The sequence below is a fragment of the Cherax quadricarinatus genome, chromosome 87 (assembly GCF_038502225.1).
Source record: "Cherax quadricarinatus isolate ZL_2023a chromosome 87, ASM3850222v1, whole genome shotgun sequence".
NCBI classification, from domain to species: domain Eukaryota; kingdom Metazoa; phylum Arthropoda; class Malacostraca; order Decapoda; family Parastacidae; genus Cherax; species Cherax quadricarinatus.
Genome location: NC_091378.1, coordinates 5,679,940 through 5,702,091, shown reverse-complemented (window position 1 = coordinate 5,702,091; position 22,152 = coordinate 5,679,940). Strand labels below are relative to the sequence as shown.

The 22,152-nt window shown below is 37.8% G+C and overlaps 1 protein-coding gene across 3 annotated transcripts; it reads left to right on the top strand.

Moving 5' to 3' along the window:
- The first annotated feature begins 2,498 nt into the window (after positions 1-2,498).
- On the top strand, positions 2,499-21,347 carry Pym (partner of Y14 and mago). 3 transcript variants are annotated; one of them, XR_011394465.1, is made up of 7 exons: positions 2,499-2,596; positions 9,680-9,787; positions 11,417-11,513; positions 11,866-12,008; positions 17,514-17,627; positions 18,010-18,732; positions 18,925-21,347. XR_011394465.1 is itself a non-coding variant. In XM_053798523.2 (6 exons), the coding sequence occupies exons 1-6, from the start codon at positions 2,563-2,565 to the stop codon at positions 18,213-18,215; spliced, it is 702 nt and encodes a 233-aa protein (XP_053654498.1). In that variant the 5' UTR covers positions 2,499-2,562; the 3' UTR covers positions 18,216-21,347. The 3 variants fall into 3 exon arrangements, 2 of the variants coding, with proteins under 2 accessions (XP_053654498.1, XP_069959839.1); XM_053798523.2 differs by having other exon boundaries at positions 18,010-21,347; XM_070103738.1 differs by lacking the exon at positions 9,680-9,787 and having other exon boundaries at positions 2,548-2,596; positions 18,010-21,347.
- Positions 21,348-22,152: the final 805 nt, after the last annotated feature.

Below are 22,152 nucleotides of genomic sequence, written 5' to 3'. Positions count from 1 at the left end.
ATTAACATAACTAAAAGTAGAATAATACAGAAGTTTTTGTGCCTTTAAGAATAAATCTGTTACTACATAACAGAAGGACCTCAGAAGGACCCAGAAGGACCTCACAAGGTCCCAGAAGGACCCCACAAAGACCCAGAAGGACCTCACAAGGACCCAGAAGGACCCCACAAGGACCCAGAAATACCTCACAAGGACCCAGAAGGACCCCACAAGGACCCAGAAGGACCCCACAAGGACCCAGAAGGACCCCACAAGGACTCAGAAGGACCTCACAAGGACCCAGAAGGACCCCACAAGAACCCAGAAGATCCCATAAGAACCCCGGTGAAAAGTCACAATAACTTTGTATTAAGTAACACAGATACATACACTTTAGGATAAGTTTTAATGGATATTTTGGTCCTGGAACTTTGGTTACTGCAAGTGATACGAAGGACCGAGAAAGTACAGTATATAACAGAGAATATAAGTCCTGGGCGATGGTCAGGTGGAGACGTGAGGTCTGTGTATCACCTAGCGGCCAGGAAGACGCATGTAGCAGTATCATCTGTGGCAGAGTGGTGGAGATAAGATTTTGTTGGGATTTTTAACCCCGGAGGGTTACCCACCCAGGATAACCCAAGAAAGTCAGTGTGCCATCGAGGACTGTCTGGCTTATTTCCATTGTGGTCTTTCAGTCTTGTTCGCCAGGATGCGACCCACACCAGTCGACTAACACTCAAGTACGTACTTGCTTGCTAGGTGTACGGGAACAACAGGTGTAAGGAAACACGCCTAATTTTCCCACCCGGCCGGGGACTGATCCCCAGACACTCAGTGTGTGAGGCGAGAGCGTTGTCTACCAAGCCACGGGACACCAGATGTAGTTGCCAACTCTTTGTTTTATTATGTTGTAAGTAGCAATTAACGTTGCTACTATACAAAGGCAACCATTCCTGTCAGAGATTCCGTGGACCATTTCTGCGTTATTCCAATGCATCAGCTCACCTTCTTTAGACCTATACTCCACAAGCTCTGCTGGTGTCGTCACAGTTGCAAGCAGCATATTTGTATTCTTGAACATGTGTAGAAACATTTCGCCTGATATGGTGTTGATTCCTGTGTCACTTTTGTGTGTGTGGTAGAGATGTCTCTTCCTGGCGAGGTCTATGATAAAAGATGTGGCCGTAGTGGCTATGAAGATGTTACTTCTAGAACTTATCTGCTTGGTATCAGTTGGCTGGGATCGGTTGGTTGGATTCGGTTGGTTGGGTTCGGTTGGCTGGGTTCAGTTGGTTGGGTTCGGTTGGTTGGGTTCAGTTGGTTGGGTTCGGGTGGTTGGGCTCAGTTGGTTGGGATCAGTTAGTTGGATTCGGTTGGTTGGATTCGGTAAGTTGGATTCGGTTAGTTGTGTGCAGTTGGTTGGGTACGGTTGGTTGGATTTGGTTAGTTGGATTCGGTTGGTTAGGTTCAGTTGGTTGTTCGCAGTTGTGTAACCGAAGGTTGAGAAGTCATTAGCAACCATGATCCAACCTTTCAGAGACACCTCCATGCAAACCTTGCAGGATATGGCAAGACACCTCATTGTTGATGCAAGCTATCCGAAATCTTGAGGTTGTATCCACATTTTGCGTCGACTAGATGAATTAGCTGTTTTTATAGAGATTGAAATCCATTTTCTATTTGCTGGGGTTAAATTCAAATAGCCGCTTGTCAGACCAGTCCCTTAAGTAAGTAAGTAAGTAAGTAAGTTTATTCAGGCATACACAAATACAATTACATAGATTATCATACATAGCAGTATATGTGTAGAGAACTTAGGATGATAAATTAGACACATGTGCAACTCTTGGGTATCTTTATTGAGGAAACGTTTCGCCACACATTGGCTTCATCAGTCCATACGTAGGAGAAACTTGAAGAACAGGAGGAGAATGAGGAAATCAGTCCCTCAACCTTGAGTCGATGTGTTCAGTCCATCAATCTTGAATTGATGGACTGAACACATCGACTCAAGGTTGAGGGACTGATTACCTCATTCTCCTCCTGTTCTTCAAGTTTCTCCTACGTATGGACTGATGAAGCCACTGTGTGGCGAAACGTTTCCTCAATAAAGGTACCCAAGAGTTGCACATGTGTCTAATTTATCAACATGTCGGTTCTCTGAACCATTCATCTACAGAACTTAGGATAACCCAAAAAAGTCAGAGTGACTTATTGCCATTTGTAGTCTTTCCTGGTCTCCTCTTGGTTTTTTCTGGATCTACCGAGGTTTAGGATAGGGAACCAACTTACCTAATTAGGAATTTAGTGTTCCAGGAAGATAAGATAAGATAAAATAATAGAATTCCCGGCCAGATTTGGTCAAAGGATCCAGTAAGAATAAGTCACTGTGTCTAAATTTTCTTTGGGTTATCCTCTGTGTACCTGTGTCTAAATAAACTTACTTACATACTTATATACTTACTTATTTACTTACTTGCTTACTCACTTACTTACGTGGCCACCTGGGAGTGAGGGTTCAATAAGAAGTAAGTTTTAGTAGCCTTCAACAACCCCAACAACAACAACAACAACAACAAGATGTCTACTGCAGAGTACGTGAAGGATGAGTCGGGCAAGTTATCATTTAATGACATTCCGAGTAATGAGAGTGATTATGGTTGTTACTGTGAGGATAATTGATGGTTGAGGTAGCAGGAGCAGAGGATAAATATGGTGTGTGAGGCTGGAGTGGCCGGTGAAGGAGAGACGGTGATGGCAGCAGCTGCAGCCACACATGCGCTCCATGTTATATATCTATAGCGTATAATTTTTTTGGTTAAAGACCTGCGTGTAGAGTATGAAGTTTTGAAATGTTATGGAGGTGGTTGTATGGTTTTTGTATCTAGTGTTGTTAAGGGTGTTTTAGGGTTGTGTTAGTGGATCAATCATATGTTAGAGGTCTTGACCCCATACTTGTCACTGATGGAAATCATGGAGAGATTTTTAAAATAATTTTTACACGTGAATATTTAGCCATTTCTAAGACATTTTTACTCCTGGACATTTCTTGATTTTTTATAGTTTTTGAGATATGGCTCATTTTAACGTGTATCCTGTGAGGAACCCAAAACGACTACCAATAACCCATATTAGTCGTGTACTGCCCACTAGTGGAATACTTTTTATGATTCTTTTAAATGATACATGAATTAATGTAGGGTTGTAAAGAGCTGTTTTCTATTTTTACTTTAAGTAATAAGATATTACAAGAACCCTAATGGAAATAAATTACTTCGCCTGACTTTTTTGGGGGGTTCTCCTGGGTAATTTGCATATATGTGATGTTGCAATAAGATAACAGTACACAGGTGTTCTGTACCTCAGTTGGTAGCGCACGCAGCTTACACATTGCGGTCTGTGGTTCGATCCCCAGTATGGGTGGAAACATTAGGACGTGTTTCCTTAAGACACCTGCTGTCCCTTGTTCACCTAGCAATAAGTAGGTACCTGGGTGTTAGCAGACTGGTGTTGCTTGCATCCTGGGGATAAAATTAACCCAAGTTGCTTGAAATACTCTGCATAACAAGGGCTTTCTGTATGGTACTATGAAACTGATGTTAGCTATGGTCTGTATAAGTTGTATCTTGTACCTATTGAAATAAAGATTATTATTAGTATTATTATAACAATGTGGAAAATAACCACTGAAAAAATTGTGAATTTCCAAGTATTTTTCATGATGTCTCACATAATCAAAGAACTGTGTGTAATTATGAAAGTTCTTGGAAATTCACTATTTTTTCACATTAGTTATTTTGCATATGTAACTATGAATGATAATTGTACTTATGTATACTTAAATATTTACTTACAACTAATACTATAAATATTGTGTAAGTGCTGTATGCAAAGTATTTATTATATTAAAAAATATAGCTTTAGAAAGTGGTTATGAAACAGATGCTGATGTGTGAGAGGCAGAGTGACCTTGTATGAGGCAGAGTGACCTTGTATGAGGCAGAGTGACCTTGTATGAGGCAGAGTGACCTTGTATGAGGCAGAGTGACCTTGTATGAGGCAGAGTGACCTTGTATGAGGCAGAGTGACCTTGTATGAGGCAGAGTGACCTTGTATGAGGCAGAGTGACCTTGTATGAGGCAGAGTGACCTTGTATGAGGCAGAGTGACCTTGTATGAGGCAGAGTGACCTTGTATGAGGCAGAGTGACCTTGTATGAGGCAGAGTGACCTTGTATGAGGCAGAGTGACCTTGTATGAGGCAGAGTGACCTTGTATGAGGCAGAGTGACCTTGTATGAGGCAGAGTGACTTTGTATGAGGCAGAGTGACCTTGTATGAGGCAGAGTGACTTTGTATGAGACAGAGTGACCTTGTATGAGGCAGAGTGACTTTGTATGAGGCAGAGTGACTTTGACTTTGTATGAGGCAGAGTGACTTTGACTTTGTATGAGGCAGAGTGACCTTGTATGAGGCAGAGTGACTTTGTATGAGGCAGAGTGACCTTGTATGAGGCAGAGTGACTTTGTATGAGGCAGAGTGACCTTGTATGAGGCAGAGTGACTTTGTATGAGGCAGAGTGACCTTGTATGAGGCAGAGTGACTTTGTATGAGGCAGAGTGACTTTGACTTTGTATGAGGCAGAGTGACCTTGTATGAGGCAGAGTGACTTTGTATGAGGCAGAGTGACTTTGTATGAGGCAGAGTGACCTTGTATGAGGCAGAGTGACTTTGTATGAGGCAGAGTGACCTTGTATGAGGCAGAGTGACCTTGTATGAGGCAGAGTGACTTTGTATGAGGCAGTGACCTTGTATGAGGCAGAGTGACCTTGTATGTCTGGCACAGACATTTAAAATAATGGACATTGTCACGTGTGAACACAGCTTACAGCTCTGTCTTGAATCCTGGAAGACTGGAAAATGTAGTGCTGCAGTTTTATTCCTCAGGATGTCTGAGAGGTGTGACTGTTGTTTCGGACTTTATTGATGGTTGGTGCAGTCATTGACTGAATTTCATGCAATGAGAGTGTGGATGGCATTGTTGGCTTCTGTATTCCTGCAGATATTAATATCTGCAGCCTGAAATCTTTGAGTATAATAGGTCCTCCATGAGTTTAAAACAAGCATGGCAGGCCTGAATAATTTAGTCAGATCATTTACCATATATAGAATCAATAAATTTATTTAAGTTTCTTAATTGTAAACTCCCTATACTGTTGTGCATTAATATTTCTTCACATTAGCACTGCTCTACAATACACTTTACTGAGCTTTGCTACTTAAAATAATCATTGCAATTAATTATTATATCTTCAGACAACTTAATCATTAATCTTAGCATTCAGTAAAATTAAATTATTAATTATTATTGAGTTTTTAAGTTATTGTTTTAAATATCACTTTATGTTGTAAAAATTCTACCGTAAAACATAATTTATTTAATTGCAATTTAACTTAATTTATTTTTTGTGTTAATTATATATCAAGTTTCACTTTTAATCTGCTTTTATCTATTCTTGTTTACTTTACTCAGTAGTATTACTTTTATTTTATGTCTGTTTATTTTTAATGTCTTTATATACATACTGTATATGTACATTATTTATTGTGTTAATAGTCTTGCTTTATTTTTAGCTTGATCAAAATGCTCTACATATCTAGGGGCTTTTCATTTGTACTAATAAATGTACTTGTTGACCCTTTTGTACAGGATGTAAGAGTTGCAAACAGTGAGGTGAAATACATATACAAAGAATCACATATCCTCTGGCTTTTATGGGAGTCTCGTAGAGATTTGTCAGCATGTTTAGTCAGTGCCAACCATGCTAGAGTTGTAAGGTTTAATAACCTGAGAACAGGAGACCTCCACTTTGTTCTTGACAGTGGCATTCACGTACAGGCCAAGACTCCAAGAGTAGCTCATTGTTCCTCACTTTTCTTTGGGCTCATTCATATTCTTGGAATCCTGTAGGGTTGGATTACCATTTCCATTTTTTCTTGCTGTACTAGGCATCTGCACTTGTAAGAACTGTGTTGTCTGGGTTGTCTTTCTTTCTTCTGTCTCGTGTTTCTGTTCCTTCATTATTTATTTCATCACTTCCCCTTTTCCCCACCTCTGTGCACTTGCTCTCCCTCTGTGGGCACCTAGCTCCCTTGCAGTGCTCCCCTTTCTTTGTATTTGACTGGATCCTCGTCCTTAATCTACTACTACTACTACTACTACTACTACTACTACTACTACTACTACTACTACTACTACTACTACTACTACTACTACTACTACTACTACTACTACTACTACTACTACTACTACTACTACTACTACTACTACTACTACTACTACTACTACTACTACTACTACTACTACTACTACTACTACTACTACTACTACTACTACCACCACCACCACCACCACAACAACAACAACAACCACCTCTACCTCTTCCTGCCTATATATACACGTCTCGTTTGTGTGACTTTGTAAATGGTCCAAGTAGGATCGAAGCGTCATCGTGAGCTCCTCTCTTCTGTGTATGGGTTGTTTGTGTATCTGCACTTGTATTTCTGCTGAAAGTGTGCAACAAGGTTGATGTTAGTGAAGAAACTGTCAGTGTCAATTACTGATGTGGCTGGGTTTTCATCAGAGTAATGACAATTTTTGAGATGATATTCATCTTGTCATTCTCAGCTGAGAACCTGACTCCATGTGCAGTAAAAGTTGAGGCAGTCTTCATGGATGAAACTATCTACACTTATTACTGCAAAAAAAAAAAAAAAAAAGCTTGAAGCCCAATTTGTCTGGCTTTGTCTATATTTTCCTCTAGTTTCCAGCACAAATATTTTTATATCTCCCAAAATAACTTTAAAGTAACCATAATTTTAATAACATTTGTGATGGCACATATTATGACATAATACTAATTAATCATGCCAAAATTGACTATACTACAGTGGAACCTCAAATATCGAACTTTCTCTGGTCCAGAAGGTTGTTCGAGTTCCTTTACCGAATGAATTTATTCCCATGAGGAATAATGTAAATTAGGTTAGTCCATTTCAGACCCTCAAAAATACAATTATAAAAGCACTTACAAAAATACACTTACATAATTGGTTGTGTTGGGAGCAGTTCAATTTTTGAGGTTCCACTGTATATGTTCACTATATTGTACATGTAGTTACTAGTTAGTCATTCCAAGAGTCAGGTACTGGACTTGCATGGTTTCTCATATATCATCCACAAGTCCAGTATCAGCTTTGACGCTTTATCAGGAGTGGGGTTTTGTATCCATTGTAGGATTTACTTTTTATGTGGCATATTTTGCTCAAAGTTCTTCTGTTATTTTTCTAATTTCACCTGTGACAGTGCTAAGTAAAACTACATAGCTGTGTCATGTGAAATTTTCATAAAGTTACTTCCTTGGTGATCAGCATTCTGGTTCTGAATGTGAGGAACACTTTTTTGAGTTTGTGAGACTCTTCCACAATGTTCTCTTCCTAGCCATCCCAAGAGGGTTAGATGGAACTCTTAATTGTTCTTAATATTATGAGGAAGTGTTCCTCTATTGGCCTGACCATACATTACATACGTCCTGCTCCATGATTAGCCTCAGGAAATTTACAAAGTTAGTCAAAAACTCAGTTCTGTAATGGATATAAGAACTATGGTGCTAACATGATAATTGGTGAAACTATATATTTAGGGCTACAGTGGTTTGAAATACTGCAAACCTGTGTTGATTACAATGTAATTAGTTGCCAACTCTTATTGTTATGGTTACAGTTGAAGGATGGTAAAGTTTAATTGCTCACGTGACTTCGTTATGCTGAATTTAACAATTTTGATAGTTTCAGAAATATATTGGCATACTTTTTACTGTTTTCAGGTGAGTGAATTTAGGTTAGTCTCAGGTTTGTTAGGTTAAATATGGTTAGGCAGGTATTTCCTTCATTCATTCATTTAATGCTAATGAAGGGCTCTTGATTGAAGGAATTGGACCTACTTTTTTATTCCTAGGATCAGTCCTGACTATTTACAATTTCCTGGGTGCTGTATGATATACCTTTGATAGGTTTCGAGAGTTCCTACTGTAACCCACCCCTGTCCAGGCTTGTCTGGTACTTGCTTGGCCAACAAGGTCATTGCTGCACTTGGTCAACTAGGTTGTTGCTGCTGGCAGTGCACTCTCCCACATATCCATCACAGCCTGCTTGACCCACTAAATGGGCTAAATGGTACTTTATATTAATATAGAAGTAATAACTAGTGCCCTAGGCTATTTAACTGGCAGCCAGTTGGCATAACATAAATGGATATTGAATTGTATTACCCAACGTGCTGTGTTTGTTTACTTTCAATTTGATTAGTTGTGATTTAATATGTATATTTTTTTTTAGGTTTATGTAACCTGACCTTACCAATCAGCTGTCTGCTACCTGACTAGCCTTTAACAAATTGGTCGCTACCCCATGAATAGCCACTTCCATAATTAATTCCCATTCATTTTTTCAACCATTACAGTGCCATGAAGCTTTAGTAACTTCTGTTATACACAAAAATAAGACCTGTATCCCAAGGATTGTCTCTTACATAGCCTTAGGGTTATAAAGAAGAACTGAGGATGTAATTTAGGTTTACCGAAACGTCTCATTATTACTACTTATTCATTCATGAGCAAAAATTTCACACGTGAGACCCATACCGTGTTTTATTTCAGTATTTGGTGTTATTTGCATTTTTACTGTAATTCTTGTACAGTAAGATTAGTTCCAGTTTACATATTCAGAACACGTAATTGTTAGTGTACAACAATTTTTTCTTGGAACGATGAGCCACTTTCCTGGGAAAAATGGAAAGGCTTTGCAAAAGAAAAGTGTAAATCTGCTTAGAATAATAGTTAATAGAGTACAGTTCATTATATATGCACACACAGAGTTGTACAACAAGCCTTAGTAGAAGAACTGGAAATGAAGATAATGAAAAGTTCTTTTACAGAATGGTACAACAATGGCATTCATTATGCAAGAGTAAGTTCTTGTACAATTCAAAAATTAATAAACCTATGTGATTAATTAAATACTAAAGATGGGACACCATGAGCATTTATAGATTAAATACTGAAGATGGGATACCATGAACATTTATAGATTAAATATTGAAGATGGGATACCATGAGCATTTATAGATTAAATATTGAAGATGGGATACCATGAGCATACATACTAAATTAAATACTGAAGATGGGACACTACAAGCACACCTAAATTCTAAAAGATTAGGACACCATAAGCATGGCTTTGCAACTGTAGTTACAGATAGGTAACAGGAATACTGTATGTACTGTACACACACATCCACACACAAAAGTACAGTTTCTGCAACAACAAAATATTTGCTCCCTAAAACAGAGTTTCAAAAAGGATGAATAAAATACACAAACTCTTTAATGAATTTTATTATTAAACCTAGAAAATGCAGAACATCAATATTTGGTTATTTGATCTTTTTTTTTTTTTTAGCTTTTCACACCAAAGATTTATATTGTTGAGACTGTGGGTAATCAAACAGTTTGTATTGCATAAAACACTAAAACTGAGAGGTTAGAGGGATAGAAATGGTGATTTCTATTCATGTATATTTTGCCGGCTAAGAGCTCATCTCTGCTCATTTTAAAGCCTAACCATAATATTTTGTCCCCAGAACATGATGTTCCAGTCGATTTATCACATCCAGATCACCAGCCGCAGCTGGATGAGCAAAGTGTGACCCCCAGCCAGGGACTCGAGTCCGAGACCTCTCGCTTGGAAGGCGAGTTTGCTCTGTTTGCATTTGATACTGTTCTCTTTATTTATTTTCTGACCTATAACTGGGAGGCAGTTGTTTACCTAACTTAATATGTTTTACAATACACAAGCAAACTAACAATAGTTATTTAATTCATTTACAATCTCTGCATGTCGTTTATACTCTGCATTGTGAGAGGTTTTTATCATTTACCGGATTACTTAACTGACATGCAGAGGAGTATTTTCATACTAAAAACTGAAATAAAGTATACCATGGAACTGTGTGAAATTTTAGTAACTAAATATTTTATTGGTATAGTATCCCAAAAATTCCAAGAGGTTAGACTGAATGAGTACCTAAAAGAAATGTGAAGGAAAAAATATACCCAATTAGTACGATTTTCTTGAAATACGGTGGCCATCCCCAACCCAAGAATGTCTGAATTGCAGTCATCTGTACGTATAAATGAGGTTCGTGAGATATTATACTAAAAAATACGCCTTTTGAAGAATGTTGATCCACAGGTATAAACAAATGTGACATGCAACTATCCTAAATCGCTCCATATCGATTGATTTAACATTTTTTAAGTTTTAGGTACCAGTAATGGCTTGGCCAGTGCCTCTGTACTCTCTTATGCTATTGTTTTCTACAGGAAAATTTGTTCAGATAACTTGTTTGTGAGTTATAACACCAGGAGTGTAACTCTTTAAAAAGGAACTCAAGCATATACAAAAATCACACAATATAGAGAAGCTTAGAGAGCTGACAGATGAGTTGGTGAGAGATGAGGCGAATCATAGAATTCGTTTTGTGTTGAGATATTTATGGGAAGAAAGAGGGAAGTTTGTGGAGGCATAAAAGAGAATGTACCAGAGTATTGTGGTACCGATCCTCTTTTGACGGGTGTGAGGCATGGTCTATGAACATTGCAGTGAGAAGGATAGCAGCAGTGAAGATATGCTGGAGAGTAATGTTTGGTGGGAATATTATGCAGAAAATTAGGAGCACAGAAATTAGGAGACGGTATAGGGTTATGAAACATTTACTTTAAAGAACAGAGGAGCTGTTAGTCATTTAGGTAGGATGGAGCAAGATAAGATAACATAGGTGTATAAATCTAGGGTGGAAGGTTTGGAGGGAAGGGTGAAGGAGGTTTTGAATAGTAATGGCTTGAGCTTTCAGCAAGTGTGTGATGTAGTTCAGCTGGGCTTGTGAGGTCTCTTGGGAGAACTACATCACAAGTGTGTGTTTGTATGTGTTAGATTAGAACAAGTGGTTTTTATGGTTTGATTTGATGTGTTGTTGGGGTGAGCAAAGTAACATTTATGAAGGGATTCAGGGAAAACTGGCTATCTGAACTTGAGTCCTGGGGATGGGAAGTACATTGCCTGCACTTTGAAAGAGGGGTGGGGATATTATAGTTCAGAGGTTTGTTTGAATGGTGATGTATGTTCACTTCTGGCATGACTGCTAAATGAATGAATGATGATAGATGTGTTTGGGTTACCATTTCCTTGGGAGGAGATGGATGATATTTTAAAATAAATTATTGCTCAATGTTTTATATCACTTATGTTTGATGACCCATTACATTCTAGCACAGTATATACATGTCCTGCTACATATTATTCTGACATTACTTTGCAGGACAGTGCTTCATTCCAGCATCACAACGTCCTGATGGAACATGGAGGAAAGCAAGACGCGTAAAAGATGGTTATGTGCCACAGGAAGAAATGCCCTTGTAAGTCTCTTGTGCTCAACAGTTTCAGTTATCCACGGTTTACCCTTGCCCGAAAATAACCCTTAATTTTATGTAATAATGATGCCAAAGTGCAAAAGTAGTGATGGTGTCAGTTCTTCAGAGCCTTAGAAAAGCCATGATGTTCTTCCCATCAGTAAAAAGGTGCTAATTCTCGACTTATTGTGTGTAATTTGTCAATTAAACTTTATCATAGGTATGTATGTAACGAAAAATTACTTAAATATAAGGTTCGCTACTATCCCCATTTTCAGGTATCCATGGTAAGTCTTGGAACGTATTCCCCGTGGATATGGGGGTCCTACTGTGCTATTTACCTTTCTACATATTTCAGGTATGAAAGTAAAGGGAAGCAGTGGGCAAAAAATAAACCGGACTTACCAGTAGGTCTTGCACCAGCTGATGTTGCTGCTGTGAAGGCTCGGCAGCAAATGAACGATGTGGGCATCCCAGGCTTAGCACTTCCGGCGAAACATGGTAGGTATTGTAGACTGGTAATAATGGTACAGTTACCCACAAAATACACCTACCATCCGATTTAGGACCGAGTTCGGTTCCGAGAAACCGGTCATAAGTCGAAATGGTCGTAAGTCAAACTTTACTACTGAATATCAACAAAACATTTTTGTAATGACTTTATTTTATTGTTTTATTTTTGTATTTCATGTTTTACTTTACTTTTTATGTTGTTAGTACTGTATTTTATACTGTAAGGTTTAGAATAAACACTGTGTACAACACAAATAGCTATTTATTTCCCAGAAATTTGGCATAAAAAACACGGTCGTAAGTCGAGTGGTCGTAAGTCGAGCAGGTTGTAAGTCGAGTGGTCGTAAGTCGAGCAGGTCGTAAGTCGGATGGTAGGTGTATTTGGTAAATGAGCACGTGCAACTTCTTCTTTCAACAAACCGGCCATATCCCACCAAGGCAGGGTGACCCACAAAGAAAAACTGAAGTCTCTCTTATTAACCTTAGTAATGTATACAGGAGAAGGGGTTACTAGCCCCTTGCTCCAGGCATTTTAGTTGCCTCTTATGACACACATGGACATATGCAACTAATGTGACATTTTACTGTGGCAATGTTTTGCTCTCCAGTTACAACTTTTTTTCATTTATTAATATTTGGGAGTGAAAAAATTGTTCATCCCTGGTACAGATAAATATTACAAGATGGTATGCCATTGGAGAGGATTGCTGAGAGTAGATTTTTAAGAAACATTATAGTAGAAAATCTAAATCATTTAGATAAAGAAAAATTGGATATCAAATTGGGGAGGAGGAGTATGGAAGAAGTGAATGTTTTCAGATACAGTGGACCCCCGGTTAACGATATTTTTTCACTCCAGAAGTATGTTCAGGTGCCAGTACTGACCGAATTTGTTCCCATAAGGAATATTGTGAAGTAGATTAGTCCATTTCAGACCCCCAAACATACACGTACAAACGCACATACATAAATACACTTACATAATTGGTCGCATTCGGAGGTGATCGTTATGCGGGGGTCCACTGTACTTGGGAGTTGACGTGTCGGCGGATGGATTTATGAAGGATGAGGTTTATCATAGAATTGATGAGGGAAAAAAGGTGAGTGGTGCGTTGAGGTATGTGTGGAGTCAAAAAACGTTATCTATGGAGGCAAAGAAGGGAATCTATGAAAGTACAGTGGACCCCCGGTTAACGATATTTTTTCATTCCAGAAGTATGTTCAGGTACCAGTACTGACCGAATTTGTTCCCATAAGGAATATTGAGAAGTAGATTAGTCCATTTCAGACCCCCAAACATACACATACAAACGCACTTACATAATTACACTTACATAATTGGTCGCATTGGGAGGTGATCGTTATGCGGGGGTCCACTGTATAGTAGTACTAACACTCTTATATGGAAGTGAAGCTTGGGTGGTAAATGCAGCAGCGAGGAGACGGTTGGAGGCAGTGGAGATGTCCTGTCTAAGGGCAATGTGTGGTGTAAATATTATGCAGAAAATTCGGAGTGTGGAAATTAGGAAAAGGTGTGGAGTTAATAAAAGCATTAGTCAGAGGGCAGAAAAGGGGTTGTTGAGGTGGTTTGGTCATTTAGAGAGAATGGATCAAAGTAGAATGACATGGAAAGCATATAAATCTATAGGGGAAGGAAGGCGGGGTAGGGGTCGTCCTCGAAAGGGTTGGAGAGAGGGGGTAAAGGAGGTTTTGTGGGCGAGGGGGCTTGGACTTCCAGTAAGTGTGCGTGAGCGTGTTAGATAGGAGTGAATGGAGACAAATGGTACTTGGGACCTGACGATCTGTTGGAGTGTGAGCAGGGTAATATTTAGTGAAGGGATTCAGGGAAACCGGTTATTTTCATATAGTCGGACTTGAGTCCTGGAAATGGGAAGTACAATGCCTGCACTTTAAAGGAGGGGTTTGGGGTATTGGCAGTTTGGAGGGATATGTTGTGTATCTTTATACGTATATGCTTCTAAACTGTTGTATTCTGAGCACCTCTGCAAAAACAGTGATAATGTGTGAGTGTGGTGAAAGTGTTGAATGATGATGAAAGTATTTTCTTTTTGGGGATTTTCTTTCTTTTTTGGGTCACCCTGCCTCGGTGGGTGACGGCCGACTTGTTGAAAAAAAAAAAAATTATAGTAGAAGATATAGTCATGAGTAGAATGGAAAGTTATCTCTTATTTAGCAAGTATGTACGTATGAAATATCATTTCTGCAGATCACTTGAATTCAGAACTTAGACATCTGAAGTTTTAGTAATACAGCTGATGTCTTTGCCACATCCTTTTACTGTAGTGGCTATTAGAGAAGTTGCTTAGAATACTTAATATTGCAGAATAGTAATAGTTATAATGTGCATTATTTTAAGAGAAATTATTAAAGCAAGAGTGTGTTATATATAATAATTATGTCTTTATTAAATAACTTGTCTTCAATAAAAGCAAATTGTCTTTTGGGAGTTAATAATAAGTTTTATCATTGCTTCAATTCATATAAAATTAAGAACATGGAAGCATGAGAATAGTGGAGCACTGCAACAGGCCTACTGGCCCATGCCAGAAAGATTTAAATCACACAAATCCACACCAACTCATGTACCTGTCCAACCTATTTTTAAAGGTACCCAAACTTTCTTGCTTCAGTGATGCTACTCAGGAGTTTAGTCCACTTATCCACAACTCTGTTTCTAAACCAGTACTTTCTTATATTCTTTCTAAATCTAATACACAGGAGAAAGAAGTTTGTGACAATGTTTCAGCTCAACTTGAGCCATTTACAAGTCACACTAACACATGAAGTGTGACTTGTAAATGGTCTGAGTTGGACTGAAATGTCATCATAAGCTTTCTCCTGTGTGTGGGTTATTTGTGTATTGTTCCCGTTATGGTATTGTGCCTGTTTGTTCTTTCTAAATCTAAATTTGTCCAACATAAATCTATTGCTGAGAGTCCCATTTTTGTAATATTTAGTGAAGGGATTCAGGGAAACTGGTTATTTTTATATAGCCGGACTTGAGTCCTGGAAATGGGAAGTACAATGCCTGCACTCTAAAGGAGGGGATCGGGATATTAGCGGTTTGGAGGGATATGTTGTGTATCTTTATACGTATATGCTTCTAAACTGTTGTGTTCTGAGCACCTCTGCAAAAACAGTGATTATGTGTGAGTGAGGTGAGTGTTGAATGATGATGAAAGTATTTTCTTTTTAGGGGATTTTCTTTCTTTTTGGGTCACCCTGCCTCAGTGGGAGACGGCCGACTTGTTAACCCTTTCAGGGTTTCGGCCGTATTAGTATGGCTTACGTGCCAGGGTCCTTGACGTACTAGTACTCATAAATTCTAGCGCCTTCAAATCTAGTGAGAGGAAGTTGGTAGGCCTACATATGAAAGAATGGGTCTATGTGGTCAGTGTGCGCAGTATAAAAAAAATCCTGCAGCACACACTGCGTAATGAGAAAAAAAAACTTTGACCGTGTTTTTGGATTAAAACAGCGACTTTGCACTGTATTTTCGTATGGTATTTATTGTTGTATTCTAGTTTTCCTGGTCTCATTTGATAGAATGGAAGACATATTACAGAAATTAAGATGATTTTGACTGGTTTTACAATGAAAAGTACCTTGAAATTGAGCTCAAAGTAGCAGAAATGTTCAATTTTTACCAAAGTTCAAAAGTAAACAAATCATGCTAAGCATCCAATACACGTCAACTGGTGAGTCTAATATTCTTTCACAAGTGCGCCGATATTATTTATACCATTTCTACACTAATGCAGTAGTCTGCATGACAGTAAATCTTCTATTTTTTGTGAGAATAAAAATTCAGAATGGAAAGCAAAAGAATGTAAGAGGGGCGTGGGGACGTGACTAATGAACAGAGGAAATGTTATTTTAGTGCAAGGAATGTCTTTCTTGTTTATTCTGGACCCTATTTGGAAATTGGCATCTTTTGAAATTTGTGTGAAATTGGCAAAATTGCTAAATTCTGACCACTGTATTGGATAGTTGAAATCGGTAAATGGGTGGTTTCTTGTACTCATTCGATGGAAAAAATGGAGTTCTAGCGAAATAGGTATGATTTTTGTCGACTAGTACACTGGAATTGGCTGAAAATAGGGCTCAAAGTGGGCAAAATCGCCGTTGCGTAAACATCGTTGAGACCGCTAACTTCGCGAGAGCATAATTCCGTAAGTTTTCCATCAAATTTCATACTTTTGGTGTCATTATGATCGGGAAAAGATTCTCTATCTTTTCATAAGAAAAAATAATTTTTTTTTTTTTTTTGAAATTTGGGGGACCCTGAGAACAAGTCTCTGAGAGGGCCTGTGGACCCTGAAAGGGTTAAAAAAAAATTACAACCTGTTATTTATATTCTCTATATACCCAAACCACCTCAGCAACCCCTCCTTAGCCATCTGAATTGTATCCTGGGTCACCTCACGTTGCCTTTTACTTTCTGTGCTGTGAATTCTCTGCATGATATTCACAACACACATGGCTCTCAAACATGACATCTCCACCTCATCCACCCTCCTTTTCACTGCAGCATTCAAAACCTACGTCTCACATCCATATAATAGTATTGGTACCACTGTACTCTAGAACATTATCTTCCTTTTTTTTTTTTTTTTTTTTTTTTCTTTTTTGCCTCCATATATAAAATTTCTACAGATTCTGTACTTCACCACACAACCCACCTTTCTTCCCTTCCTTTTATCTGTGCTGTGGTTTGCTTCAGCTTTCATAGATTCATCTGTTGATTTGTCCAATCCCAAATATCTAAATACATTCACTTCCTCCATTCTACCTCCCTCCAAACTGATATTCAGTCTGTCCTTTCCTAGACTTTTTGTTATCCTAATTATCTTGCCCTTTTTCTATGTTCACTTTAAATTTCCTTCTTTTACCTGGTATACTGAACAGGCTTATCTTTCTATACATGTATTGTTTACAGTCTCTCTTGTTCCCTTTTTTCTTATACTAGGGAACTATTCATGCTCTCTGCCAATACTTTGGTACCTATCTATATCTACTATATACCAGCTCTTAGAAAATACACCCTCTCTCACATTCCTGTCCCTTCAACAGAATGCTTTGTCTGTTTATCTAATATGGGAGTCCACGATAACGAGTATATCTTTTTGTTTGAAGAGGGGTTAGGTGTACCTTTCTTCTCACTGACTGCTGTACTCTCATCATGGAGTACAGCATAGCAAGTTCCATTCTTCAAGCCCACTTCTTCATCCCTCATCAGATGTTCACTTTCTTATTATCCTCCTTGAAACCCTAACATCTAACATCTTTACCACTTTCAATAAATATAATAATATTTGTAAGTGCAACATGCTATTACCCTTCATTAACCCCTCATCACGTGAATCTTTCTTCAGTAAATATTTTGTTTACGAGGTAATGTAATGTGAATTACTAATGCAGTTATATTGCTTTATTTAAATACAGTACTTTAAGTTTTTTTTTTTTTGGTAGGCATGTCCAAGTCACAGAAAAAGAAAGCAGCAGCAGCCAAGAAGAAGGCTGCAGCAGCTGACATGGAAATAACCAGAGATTTGGAAAACACACACATTTCCAACACAGTTGCAGGTAACTAACATTATTAGTGGTTTTGTGTACATATTTAAGGATTTACAAAAGTGTATCCGTGGTGTCATTTATCCATGGTTTACTGTGATACAAAAATACCTCTTTATTTTGCAAAATAATGGCCCCAAAGCACAAAAGTAGAGGAGCTGGCAGTTCTTCAGTGCCTAAGAAAAACCATGAAGTGCTTCTCATCAGTGAAAAGGTGATAATTCTCCACTTACTGTGTATAATTTATCAGTTAAACTTTATAATAGGTATGTATAGGACTTATATATAGGGTTTGCTACTATCCATGGTTTCGGTATCCACGGCAGGTCCTTGGAATGTATCCCTGCGGATACAGGGATCCTACTGTATTTTAATTCTTTGCTTTTCACTTCAGGAGGGAAACAGCCATCAACTTCTGATCCTGCCAAGCGATTACGTAATCTAAAGAAGAAACTGCGCGACATTGAGAAGCTGGAGAAGCAGATTGCAAATGGTGAACTAAAACATCCAGAACGCGAACAACTGGAAAAAGTGAAAAAGAAAGATGAGGTTATACAGCAAATTGAAGACCTAGAAGAAGAAATTGATGACACTCAGTAGTAAAATAAGCATCTTTGGTTGCAGAAATGGGACAATATTTCAATGACTAAAAATTATTATTGCAGATGCTAGTGGACCTCTTGGTAATATGGCTTATGAAAGTTTATTAGTTGATTTTAAAGTAGTTTAAACAGCAAATGGAAAAGTAGCTAGTGGTAGTGAAATAAATTTCTGTAGCTCTTTAACCCCTTAGCTGTACATTTCTTTTACTGTTGTATGTCCAATATTATATAATGAATGATTATTAATTAGGCACAGAGTTGCACTGCACAGTTAAGAAATTTTCATAAATGTGTATTTTATTCTTATGGTGTATATTATTCAGTTGTATTATTGCACACTCTTGACACAGGTTTATATGTTGCTGACACAGGTTCACTATTTGTTCCTGACATAAGTTCACTATATGTTCCTGACACAAGTTCACTATATGTTCCTGATACAGGTTCACGACATGTTCCTGACACAAGTTCACTACATGTTCCTAATACAGGTTTACTACATGTTCCTGACACAAGTTCACTACATGTTCCTGACACAGGTTCACTACATGTTACTGACACAAGTTCATTACATGTTCCTGACACAAGTTCACGACATGTTCCTGACACAGGTTCACTACTTGTTCCTGACACAAGTTCACGACATGTTCCTGACACAGGTTCACTACTTGTTCCTGACGCAGGTTCACTACATGTTCCTGACACAGGTTCACGACATGTTCCTGACACAGGTTCACTACTTGTTCCTGACAGGTTCACTACATGTTCCTGACACAGGTTCACGACATGTTCCTGACACAGATTCACACATTAAATCATTGTTTCTTTGCTGAAAAAAAATGTCCCAAGTTAAAAAAGGAATATAATTTATTGGCTCACTCTTGAGATGCCCAACAAATACTCAAGAAAATACACATGCTCCTCAAGTTATGATGGTTCGACTTACAATATTTCAACTTCGTGATGCTGCAAAAGTAATTACTTTGGAGATGAAACTTGAAATAATTACCCAGCATGAAGGCGGCATGTCCATAGCTTGTATATGTTTCTTTACTTTTCAGTACTGGTATTTAGTTACAGTAATTATTTGTTCATTACTTATTCAGTGATAGTAGTTATTTATTTACTTATTTAGCATATATCCATATTCGTCATACGATATTTTTGACTTATGATGATTTGTGGGAACATAACCCCATTGTAAGTCAAGGAGCACCTGTATTATCTTTGTTAGACTCAGGCTCAGTTTGTCCTGATAGATCACTTGAGTTTGACCTAAATTGACTGTCACTTTAAAAATATTCCTATACACATTGCTCAAGTTTATATTACAATGGAGTTGAAGAGAGGCAGCTAGGGGGTTAATTTTTTAAGTGTGGAAGTTAAGTGTTAAATGACTTTAAAGTTTAACTAAGCAAGATTGTTTTGATAAGTGTGGTTGTCCAAGCCAGCGAGTATCTGGTGCAGATGGTAGCATAATATGCACTAATAAATGAAGATTTCATTTATTTTTAGAGAAAATTCAGTGATTTTTAGATGGGCAGTAAGTTTATTTTTGCTTGGCACAGTCTGGGAAAAGTCAGTTTCTCAGTACATTTGTTATTCATGGTGAAGGCGCAGCGATAGTGAAAATTTTCTTCAGATATATTAATCTTCCTTCTCAGTATGTGCAATGCATTAGACATGACTAGTAAATAATTTTTTTACCATTCTCTGTTACTTGAGATGTAATGAAAATAAGAGTATGTAGTTTACCTTAAAACAATCTATTGAAAACGTCTGATAAAGTGGGTACATGGCATTAATGAAACTCGATGCCTTAATATGGGTCAGTACCTACAAAAATGTTTAACCAAATAAGACAATTATCATTGGCTAATGCGAAGTGCACTGAGACCTATATGGTCGTTAAAATCTTCATGGGATGTAAAATTTAAATTAATCAAATGTAAAATTTAAATTAATCATATGTAAAATTTAAATTAATCAAATGTAAAATTTAAATTTACGAAATGTAAAATTTAAATTAAAAGGACACAAGTGCAACTAATGTGACATTTATTGTGGCAACGTTTTGCTCTCCAGGAGCTTTATCAAGCGCCTGGAGAGCGAAACGTTGCCACAATAAATGTCACATTAGTTGCACTTGTGTCCTTTTACTTTACATATTGTCGGTAATTCTACCAACTTTATTACAAAATTTAAATTACAGCTTTAATTAAAATTGGCCTTGTTTCTAGGATTTTCATTTTAAAATTTATCAGAAAAAATGTCTAACTCAGTTTATAATTTTTTTTTGGGGGGGGCTGATGAAATTACTACATTTTTTTTTATTTTTATTTTTTATGGTTAAGAAAATTAAGCCTATGGAATATTAAGGTAATTATGTTTTCTGTCAGACATAATAGTAATATCAGGTTGGTTGTATTAATACTTGTAAAGTAACTAGTAACTGCACTGTTATGCCATCATCAGATCAATTGGGAAAGTTATTTTCTACACAGTTTAAGGGGCATGTAAGTACTTGTCTTCTAATAACATGTTCATATTTCCACTATAATATACCGTGTCTATAATTACTGTTGCATTTGCTCTGTCTGCTTTTGTAAAGTGAAGTCTAGGATCTCTCCTTAATTCCTGGCATAAGACAATTATCCTCAAAGATTTGTTAAGTTATACCAGGAATTAAGGAAAAATCCTAGACTTCACCTTATGAAAGCAGACAAAGCAAATGCAATAGTAATTATGGACGAGGTAGATTATAGTGGGAAAATAATGAATATGTTATTAGAAGACGGGTTAAGATATGGGAGAAATGAAGTGGAAATGCACCTTAAGCAGGTCCATACACAGGATTGTTGTTGAGAGTGTTTTTTAAGTGTAATAAGCAGTGGTGAATTAAGAGTGAATGGGGCCCCTGGGGTGACACTTTTGCTGTGTATGTGAGGCCCTTTGGGCAACACTTATATTGTATGTTTGGGGCCCCTGGGAAAACACACATACTGTATATGTTTTGCCCCTGGGGCAACACATACCATATATGTAATATATTTAAAATCCATTCATGCTTATAAATTAATTACTTACAGTGATGTATAATAAAATCATACAGATTAATTTGAAATTAAAATTGACATTTCTTTTGTTCCATTAAAGAGATTTTGTATATGAAATTTAGCCTTGGGGGCCATCTCTTTCACATACAGGGGCCCCTGGGGTGCCTGCTCCTTTTTGCCCTCATGTTAATCCACCACATGCCATAAGCAGTCATAGGCAGATGTGGCGGAAATGCTCCACGACGGACCAGTACGTCATTGGAGCTTTCCACTCCTATGTGCAGGTTATTTGTAAATTGTTCCATCCACTGTATTGTGACTTTTATTTTTCTTCACTTGGGAATAACTGTATATCACTCACAAATAGGGTCTGACAAGCCTCCTTCAGGAGAATTTAACAGATATATACTGTGTTCTGGTATTTAAATGCTTTTTATACTTGTTTCCTGCATTTTTTAACAGTTTAAGTTTTGTAGTGGATGTTTTAATATGCTAAGATTGAAATAATGTCTTTTTTGAATTTATGCCTAGAATATGCTACAGTGGTCCCTCGCTTTTCGTAGTTCTCGGCAATCGTAAATTTCGCCAATCATAGGGGTATTTTCGTATAAACATGGACTCGCTTTTCATAGGTTGACTCGCGAATAGTAGTTCGTCCAGGACGCTTACGCACGGTGTGAGCCGGGGCGGCCTCCCTACCCAGCCAGTCTGGCATTGTTTACCAGTGAGTGAAGGTCCCCTCAAGTGCTCCTACGAAATATTTCATAATATTCCACTCATTTTAGTGCTTGCAAGTACTAAATCAGCTACCATCGCTCCAAAGAAAGCTCCTAGTGCCAAGCCTGTGGTAAAGAAGGTGAGAAATATGTACAGTGACAA

Bases quoted from the DNA above. Each gene is read 5' to 3' on its own strand.
- Pym (XM_053798523.2), top strand. From the start codon at position 2,563: ATGTCTACTGCAGAGTACGTGAAGGATGAGTCGG. The intron at 9,788-11,416 runs GCGAGTTTGCTC...ATTACTTTGCAG, and splicing joins CGAGACCTCTCGCTTGGAAG to GACAGTGCTTCATTCCAGCA. The intron at 17,628-18,009 runs GTAACTAACATT...TTTTCACTTCAG, and splicing joins CATTTCCAACACAGTTGCAG to GAGGGAAACAGCCATCAACT.